The 9,955-nt window shown below is 45.1% G+C and overlaps 1 protein-coding gene across 1 annotated transcript; it reads right to left on the bottom strand.

The window, feature by feature from the left end:
* Nucleotides 1-9,298: 9,298 nt before the first annotated feature.
* LOC105309974 (histone H2B type 2-F) lies at nt 9,299-9,800 on the bottom strand. The gene has a single exon (XM_011386179.2). It carries the CDS (start codon nt 9,741-9,743, stop codon nt 9,363-9,365), a length of 381 nt encoding a protein of 126 aa, XP_011384481.1. The 5' UTR covers nt 9,744-9,800; the 3' UTR covers nt 9,299-9,362.
* Between the last annotated feature and the right edge of the window lie 155 nt (nt 9,801-9,955).

Genomic DNA, 9,955 nt, shown 5'->3' on the forward strand with positions numbered 1-9,955 from the left:
TGGAGTTGCCTGCTTTGTTTGTTGGTCTTAAGATACTTTCTCATCACAGTGGCCATTACACCTTTGTCCCCACCCCTGCCCTCGTCTGACAAAAGGGGCTTTCAGTAGGTCAGATGGCATGCAAGAAGTCCCTACCACTTGGGCCATATAATCCAGCAAACCCTGTGGCATTGGAAGTATCAGTGGTGGGAAAAGATACTGTGTAGAATTTGTGGGAAGCCCCATCTGGAAAATGACAACGCGACCCCCCTGGAGCAAGGCTATGCCATCTGCAACGGAGAATTATATGCCTTTTGATAAGCAACTCTTGGTGTGCTACTGGGCCCTGGTAGAGACAGACCACTTTTTAAAAAATCACTAAGTGACAATGAGGACAGAATTGCCCATCACGAGCTAGGTATAGTCATGTCCACCAAGTCATAAAATCAGCATGGCCCAGCAACAATTTATGATAAATTGCATTTTTGAGATCAAGCAGACCAAGATGGCACAAGCGAGCTGAATGAGCAGGTACCCCCAGATACCCCCGGCACCTATCAGCACCTTTGGCTGCATGGGGATCCCTGTGATCAGCTGAAGGAGAGAAAAGAGTTTGCAATGATGGATGGATTCAATATGAGGCAGCCAACTGAAAACTGAGAGCAACTCAAAGGAGGCCTTTAAAGATAGTGGTGAGTAAAGTCATCCCAATTTGCAAGGTTTCAGGGGCTGAACCTACTTTGTGCATAAAGAGAAACCAACAAAGTTAGAATATATAGACTCTGGCAAAAGCCCTGACTGGCTGATCTAGGAACTGGGAGGAAGAAAGATGGGAAGGTTAAGGACAAGGAAGTCTGTGGTAGAAGCATGTGGGGGGACATGTGGGTGGATATGTGGGAGTGGGCATGAAGTGCGAAGATCTTTGTACCACATGTTAAGCAGAGAACATCACCCAAGTAGGAGGCTCTATGCATAATGGAAATGTAAGTGGACTAGCTACAGTGGCAGAGATGGAGACTATACATGAGCCCAATATCATGGACTCCCGTACACCGAGGCTGATGTAGCTCCTGACTCCACTAAATGTTCAGCCTGCCAACGACAGAGACCAATGCTGAGCCTCTAATAATATACACCTTGAGGATACCAACCAGCCACTTGGTATCACGTAAACTACATTGGGCCCCTTCCATCCCAGAAGGGCCATCAGCTTTTTCTTACAGGAATTCACATGTACTCCAGGTATGGGTTTGCCTTTCCTGCCCATGGGGCATCAGACAGCACACTTTCCCGGGGCTTATGAAGGGTCTGATCCTCAGGCACGGATGCCTACACTGCATAGTATTTAACCAGGCCACCAACTTCACATTGGAGAAAGTGCAGGAGTGGGAATCAAACTCTCAATCATCAGCTTCCATATGGATTCATACATGACACTGTGCTAAGAACATGCCTGCTGTAAATGTTTGAAACGGTTCTCCTTTCCCACCTACTCTTTCCCATACTTCCTTCTCCCAGTTTACAAAAGAAAGGCATATTTCTTGCTCTTCCTAAATTATGATACATTGCCCTGGGGATTTAAAAAATATCTCAGTGTACCAAAGAGACAAAGCCACTCTAAACCACGCTCTAAACCAGAGGTAAGTTTTGTGTCTATTTTGTACTCTTGGGTGTTAGGGGCAAAGCTATGTGTTAGAAATGTATATTTTTGGCCCATGTTGAGATGTTCTTAATCCTAGTATGTCGTAGGTACAGCAGCATTTATGACAGTTTTCATTTAAAGACCTTGCCTCTTCTTTATCATCAAAAAGTGCTTGGCTCCTGAGAGAGAGTCCTTTAAGAGCAAGGCATGAGAGTGTAAGTAAGAAACATTGATAACCGTGCTTCATTTCATTTAGGCAACAAACTTAAGCACAGCACAGCTCTGTACCTGTTCTAGTCACCTGTGAATCTGGCTGTATCAGCACAGGCTAAGGTTCACCGTCAAGTAAAAGGAATGCATTGAAGGTAACTTGGTGTTTTATATTTTCTCGAATAATTTAAAAGAAATCGTTTTATTTTTACCCGCCGCCCCCGCAAAAAAAGTACTGAATGCTGTAAATCTATACAGTGCTTATATTGTTACTTGGTTGCAAATCTGCTTGCTATCAGTCATACATCATTTCTCTGTTCCTAACTGGGATGTTAGTAGATTCTATTGTAATCCAGCTACTTAACAAGATCATTAATACATTTTTTATTAGCTCCACACTTAACTAGTAGCTGGAACCAGTGGCTCCGAGATGGATAGGCCACTGCGGTAGCTCTCCGACCCGCCCAGGCCCTGTGCTCCCAGCGTGTCCCGCGGCGGGCCGCTGGCGCCACGCCGTGGCCACCTGCGCATATTGCGACCTGAGCTCGCCACGGAGGCCGCCGCCGCGCGTGCGTGGGGCCCCGGCTGCGCGAAGCGAACAGGGGCACGCTTCCCGCAACCTCCCCTAAAATCCGAGAGAAGTTTTTTTGCTTCCCCAGAGCCGACAGAGTGCGTTGGCGGCATCGGCAGTGCGGGTGGAGGAGGGCGAGGGGTCGTGCGTGTCCGATTCCCCCCGGTACCAAGGCGAGCACCCAACTCGTGAGCGGTCCCCTCCATCTCGGCGTTATTGTTTACTCGAGGCCGGCAGGTGTGAGGAGCCGGCTCCCGAGTGGGCCGAGTCACAGCCGCAGGAAGCATGGCGCGAAGCCCAAGGCGATGGCCGACGCGCCCGCTCGACGGCCGGCGGCGGCGCCACCCGGCGGCGACCTGTGGTCGCTGCAGCCGCGGTCGCCGCCTCGCGCAGGGGCTGCTGGGAGGCGCCGAGCGCGCCGGCCTGAGCGCTCCGCCCGGGCCTCCGCCGGCACCCGGGCGGGGCGGTCAAAACGGGGGCCGGTGGGGGGTCTGGGGGAGACAGCCAGAAAGGAGGCGGTGGCCGGAGGGAGGGAGTCGTCCAGTCAAGCACAGACCCACCTCCCCGCTGGTTCCACCACCATCGGAGCCAGGAAGGGACCCCCGGCGGCAGAAGCAGCTTGCGGGTGGGCAGGGGCTGCTCCGAAATGCACTGGGGAGCCGCGGGGCTTCGCCCTCGGGAGTCCAAGGCCTGTTTTATCCCGGATGACAAAAGGGTTTCCAGGACTGAGAACGAGGCCCTGGAGGGGACCGATGCAGCGGGTGGGTGGATTTGGGAAGGGAGGTGAGGTGTTCCTTCTCTGCCCTCAGACTCAGCACGGTCAATACCCGGGGTCTGTTGGACCGACCGAGGCTTCATCTGAGAGTGTGTGGGGCCCGCTCTGTAATCCTCAGGGCTTCCAGACAAGCACTACACCTCAGCGTGGACAGAGAGAACAGGCAACTGCTTGTGAGGACAGTGGATCAGTGGGGGAGGGAGGGGGCGGCTGTTTTCTCATCTTCCAGGCTCTCAAGGGAAAACCCTAAAACATTCTAGGACCCTGGGAGTTTCTGCGAGAGTCCAGGCTTATTCAGAAAACTCAGGGGGTTCCTAACCTGAGAAGGAATCCCCGAAGTGGATCGACTGGTTTGAGGTATAAAGAAAAGTCAGGTCCATTCTAGGTCTTTCCTGGCTCCCACACTCAGGTGGGAGAAACTCCAGTGCCTTCTGAACTTAGGCATTTTCCTGCGGAGAAGCCAAAGATGGCCAGACCTGCTTTGCATTCCAAGCAACTAGCTGGAAGAGGTTTGACAGTCCTCAGTGCCACCAGGCCTAGTTGCAGACAGACCCCAGAGGCAGTAAGGAGACAACAGTGAAAGCAAAGGAAAACAGGAATCCAGGTGAGAGAGAATGGTAGCTCGGACTACCGTGGAGGTGTTGAGAAGTGGTCACATTCGGAATGCATTTTGTAGGAAGTGCCAAAAAAGCTTGCTGATTGATCAGATGTAGGGAATGTGGGAAAAAGAGGAATCAGGAACAACTAGGTTTGGAGCCAGAGCAATAAACAGATTCCACTGACTGAGCTGAGAAAGAGCAAATTGGTGGAGCAGGGAAGAGAGGAGTAGCAAGAATCAAAAGTTTTGTATTGGACGTGTAAGGTTCTATTTGACATTTAAGCATAACTGTTGAAAAAGCAGTGGATGTATGAGTGGAGCTCAGGGAACAATCCTGAATTAGAGATAAAAATCTGAGAATGATCCATGTGTTGTATTTAGAGTCACAGGACTCGAAGAGACAGTGTAAATGGAAAGTACAGATAGAGAACAGGAAAAGGTCTGAGGCTGAACCCTGGGACATGCCAAATCTTAAAGGTTGTGTAGAAGAGGTGGCAGCAAAGGATATTGACAAGGAATTGCTGACTAGGTAGGAGAAACAGAAACTGGTGTCTCAAGAGTCATCAACTATGTCAAATTCTGAGAATACTGGATTTGGAGTTTGCATTAAGTCTGTAGATCTTTGGGGTGGGAGAATACTGACATCATCACAATATTGACTTTTCTAATTCATGACTATGTCATTATTAATATCTCATAACAGTGCCCTCTTTTGTTCTTTTTGGTGATTTCTAGGTCTTTCATTTTTGTGTAATTGTAAATGGTATTGTTAGAATCTTAAGAAGCGATTATTATCAACATCATATCTATAATAGTATAAAAACTGAAAGATCCTAAGAGAGCTGCATATTAAGCTTGGCAATGGAAAGCAGGATGTCAAAAAATGCTAGGAAGTTGAAAATCTGGGCTCCTGTAAGTACTTGCTTGTTAATGCACAGTGGCAGTAAGATGAGAACCAATACAATCGTTTGCTGTCCTTCCTTTATTCCTCATTTCTTGGTTTGTTTCTAAATATGGGGTAAAAACCCGCAAAGGGTAAGAAGCTCATCTTCCTGCCTTCCCTTTCATCTCTATATCATACTAAACACATACTATTAACTCCTTAACCCTTAGACTTAGGGTAGAAAAGAAATTGTGGAGAGGGAGTATGTGTTAAATAAAGGGTGAGATTCTCAAACACGTTATGTGAGTTAATGGAGATAGAAAATCTCTAAGAAACACTAGAAACAATTGGTTCACACATTCTGGAGAAATAAATTTCCCCAGTGTAGTGCTCTCTTGAGAAGATAATTTCGAGGAAGCAATGACATGATCCCCAGTGAACAGCAATCATCTGGAGTCTGGCTGTGACTTTGAGGTCCACTTCTTCTGGAAGGGCAGAAAAAAAAGCCTTGAAGAGAAGAGATAAGCATTTATAACATCTGAATCTATCATCTATGTCACTTAACATTTTTTCTTATTTTTTATTTTTGTATCCTTTTACATGGCATTGTGGATGGGATTTCTGGGCTTCACCTTTCAGTTCCTATATTTTCTCCCAGCTATACCTATTCTATTCTGGATTTAGTCCTGAATTCTTGTGTCAACAACCAAATTTTAAATTCCCAAGATCTCTAGTTAATTTTTCTTGCACTCTTCACTCTTACTTTATCTACCATCTTTTTTGTCAATTTCCTGTCATTTCTAAGAATTTGGGGTGGAAGACGATGTTGTAGGAAGCGACACCCGACAGTGGAAATTAGACGCTCAGCCAACTTTGTTAGAGGAAGGAGAATTTAATGCCGGCGGAGAGCTTGGGGCATTCAACAGACCCAAAGCACGATCTCTCCTTGGTTAGATTTCTTATAGACTATATACCCTTGCAGTGTCTGTGCAAGGGGCACATGATTCCTTTGTCTGAGGTTTCACATGTGCTGCATGACTCAGGATGGGAGGGGGAGCTTCGGGTGGGGGGCTGCAAGTGGGGAGGAATTTCTAGACCACTGGTCTTACAAGTCATTTGTTTTGTAGAACCAGTGACCTTGGCGTTATCAGCACCATTATAGGATTCTTGAACAGAGAGATGGGACCTGCTCAGCGGATTCCTATCCAAAGGCTGAGCTCTAATTGTAACATAACAAGCCGTTTTACAGTCTTGTTATTCCTACACAGCTATGCAGAAAGAACATTAGTTGGATAGCAAGCTGTGAATCAACATGTGAGCTGGAGAATCCTTGAGGTGGGGGAGGTAGCTATGGGAAAACATGTTAGCCGAAGAATGCGGGGAGAGAGTAGTTTTAACCAGCTGAGTCGGTTATTTCTGCAGGCCTGTTCCTTTGCATTTTTTCAGATGCCTCCTCTCTTCTCTCAATGGGAAGAACACATGTGTTTAGTATACTATCGTGAATTGGTCAATATTTTCTGTGGTACATTAGAGATGAAAAAACTTGCATAACACTCAACAGGTCTTCTGTACTATCAATATCAACTAAAATTTGAAGTGTTTATTAAGTGTCAAACATTAATCTAAGCATTTTTTAATCTGTATTTACTCATTTACCCTTCACAAAAGCATTATGAAGTAAGCATTACTATTATCTCCAATTTAAAGATGAGGAAACTGAAATAGAATATTCAAAAACTTGCCTTAGTCATACTACTGACAAAGCGGAGCTAAGGCTACAAACCAGGTGATCTGTCTTCAAGACCCTGCTTGGTTTTAAGGTCACTTTTGGGAAATGCACCCATTTTAAAAGTGAGATATTTGTCTCAAAGTCATTGCAGAAGATTGAATTGTCATCTTTTAGGTTTCTATGCATATTACGATCCATTCGCCAATCCCTGAAAAGATGACTTAACCAATCTGGATGACATTTGACTTGATGCAGGCCAATCCCACTTCTACTTTTGCAATGCTTGTTTTCTGGATCTGATATTTAAAGTTTCTTAATACTACACTTTTTTTTTTTTTGTCTGCTGGAACTCACCTCCCTCCACATCCTTGTTTATGACAGTGGAAAAGCAGCACCTCAAAGTAGGCTGAAAAAGCTCCACTCTAATCTTATCCTTTTGACCACAAAGATGCATTGGCTGAAGGGAAGCCATCCAGTACAGTACTTTATCTGCCCTTCTCAGGAATTTTAAATCTCTAACAGAAGTCTTAACTGGGTTGATAACTATTAAGGGCAATTAAAAGAGCATTCCTGGTTAAAGAAGCAAAGAATTAGGAAAAACTGCAGAAAAAAAGCTTATTGAAATACTTAAACCTACCATCCTCAGATCAATTTGCTTGTGTTTTACGATCTGGGCAATCAGTCAACAAAGTTTCATTGAAAAGCCATTTTATAATAGGCACTGGGATAGATAGCCTTTGTGAAAGATCCCAAGAAGTTTAAAAAGGGGGTGAGGGGACTGCCCTCTAGTAGAGGACAAACACAAGAAAATGTAAAAACAATGAAAAAATTAAGGAACAAGCCTGCACAGTTCACAAAGCCACACAGTTAATTTTGAATTCATTGTGCAAGGAACAAAGCCTTGAGTTAAAAGGAGAAAGACTCCCCCCTGTGACCTAGATTTGGATGGGACGGTTTTACAGAGTGAGATCTGAGCAAGAGTTTAAAGAACTCAGAGGTTGTTAGGGTTTGAATAGCCCAGAGAACAACTGAGAGTACTACCACTTAAGAGAACGATATGACAAAAGCGCAAAGGAAGAGAAATTCAAGATGTATTATGGGACAGTAGAACATTTCAGCTCAACTGGAAGACCGGGCAAATGAGTCATTGAAGAAGGTAAATTTCGGCCAGATGGTCGAAGCCTTTTAGTTTCAAGAGCTGGGGTTTAATCCTAATGGATAGTTAACAATAGCTTTTGCTTAGGTGAGCCAATTGACAATGTAACAACTTCAAAAAACTGAGAAACATAATTCCTAGTCCTCAGGGAGAAGAGAGCCCCTGGACTTCAGGATCCTAGGCATAGAGACCAGCCATATTCTCTGATAGCTTGACTGGGTATCAGACAGACCACCCTGGCTGCCTCACTTACTGAGTAAATTTTCTTACCATAAAATGTGCTGTGTAGTAATTTTTTTTCACTAGAAAATTTAGATTCTCAGTTGCGTCATCTTCCCCTGGCCTCTTGTCTAATAGTTGCCAGGAAAAGATGACTCACTAAGAATCCTAATTTGTTAGTGAAATAAATCATTACAGCTCATTCTATGCAACTTTTAAGTGGATGTAAATTTGAACTCTTACATTATACATTATATATAAAATTTATTTTAAGCACAAAGTTGTCATGTAAATTCTCCCAAATTTATCAAGAATGGTTTATTTTTGAAGCTTGACTCTCAAATTGGAAACTAAGATTTTTCCTTTTGTCTCAAGGGGAATATTTCCTTTGGAAAAAACATCCACCAGCCTTTGTCAGGATTAGGCTCGAGTTATGCAAGAGGTCCTTAAAAATTCATCCTACATGTTAACTGGCCTTTTATCATGCTCCTAAAACCTATTTAAAAAAAAAAAAAAGAAAAGTAAACCACCTGAGACCACTAAAAACCACTTCCCCAGTCACCACCTCATCAGAAAACTTCAAGCGATGCAACTGGAAATGTGTTTCACAAGCACCAACGTGGTTCTTATAACCAGTAAAGTTAGTTGTGGAACCAAGACAAGGTCCTTGCCCTGGAGATCATTTTCCTGTGGAGTAAACAGTTAAAGTCTATGTATTGCTCAGCTTTCACCAAGAGCAACAACATTGGCTGAGCAGGACTGAGGGAAGTTTTGACAGAAATGAGGATCAAACCCTGAAGCCTTTGGGCTCTGAGTCTCTCTGCACAAGGGGCGACGTTATAGACCAGGTGATTTAGTTATGGAGGCTGTCTGTGTATTATAGGGTATTTAGCAGCATCCCTAGCCTCTACCCACTAGATGACAGTAGCACCTCTCCCCAAGTGATGACAAGAATGTCTGGATATTGCCAAATATCCCATGGAGTGGAGACAAAACATGTTTGTTTCTGGAAAGGAAAAGCAGGGAAAGATGGCTGGGTCTGGACTTCTAGGTAGGCCTACAAACTGAAGCATATGACTTTATTGAATAGTTTGTGAGTTATGAGTTCATTAAAAACATGTAGATTAAAACATTAGTGGAGTGGGGAACTGAGGTATTTCTATCCACACGCTAGGAAGTGTACTGCAGCTTGCTTACTGAAGGGGTCCAAAGACACTTAGGGGCAGAGTAGTGGACAGATAGCCCTTCTCACACACTAGTTACATAAGGGGTGTCAAATCTTTATTCTCGGTTGTGTACCTGGCCTCCATTAAGGACCCCTTAGAATTAGGTAGTAGAGAACTAAGCACTTCTACCAGCTGGAGCGGTACCACCAGGTGGCACCAATGAGCTACAGGTTTCGAATTAACAGCCGGAGGAACCTTTCTCAATTCCAACCTAGTCATAGGTCCAAACACATTTGTGACAATGGGATCATCCCACCTAAACAAAAACTTACCAACCTCCCAAGTGCTTACAGCCGCCTTCTTCGATAACTGAAGTGGCTCTGAAAAGAGCCTTTGGGGTAAAATAGCTGTTTTGTCGCGTTCCTTGCGTGCCCTTACTTGGAGCTGGTGTACTTGGTCACGGCCTTGGTGCCCTCGGACACGGCGTGCTTGGCCAGCTCACCAGGAAGCAGCAGGCGCACGGCCGTCTGGATCTCCCGGGACGTGATGGTCGAACGCTTGTTGTAATGCGCCAGACGGGAGGCCTCGCCGGCGATGCGCTCGAAGATGTCGTTGACGAAAGAATTCATGATGCCCATGGCCTTGGACGAGATACCGGTGTCAGGATGAACCTGCTTCAGGACTTTGTACACATAAACGGAATAACTCTCCTTCCGGCTGCGCTTACGCTTCTTCCCATCCTTCTTCTGCACTTTCGTAACAGCTTTCTTGGAGCCCTTCTTGGGAGCCGGAGCAGATTTTGCTGGATCTGGCATTTTCACACAAAGAAACGGCAAAACGCTGCAAAAAACGACCGCAACTATAAGCAACGCAATTGATTCCACGCTATTTATAGAGACTGTATGTAAATGAGGACTGGCACAGTACTAAATTTTTATTGGTTAACATCTAGCAGTGTCGTCATAGAGGTGGAGCCCATGTAAATAAGATTCTGCTTGGGCTCCCTTAGTGGTCATTAGAACAGAAA

Source organism: Pteropus vampyrus, unplaced genomic scaffold (genome assembly GCF_000151845.1).
Source record: "Pteropus vampyrus isolate Shadow unplaced genomic scaffold, Pvam_2.0 Scaffold973, whole genome shotgun sequence".
NCBI classification, from domain to species: Eukaryota; Metazoa; Chordata; class Mammalia; order Chiroptera; family Pteropodidae; genus Pteropus; species Pteropus vampyrus.

What these genes read in the sequence shown, in the direction of transcription:
- LOC105309974 (XM_011386179.2), bottom strand. Translation starts at nt 9,743, where the DNA reads ATGCCAGATCCAGCAAAATCTGCTCCGGCTCCCAAGAAGGGCTCCAAG.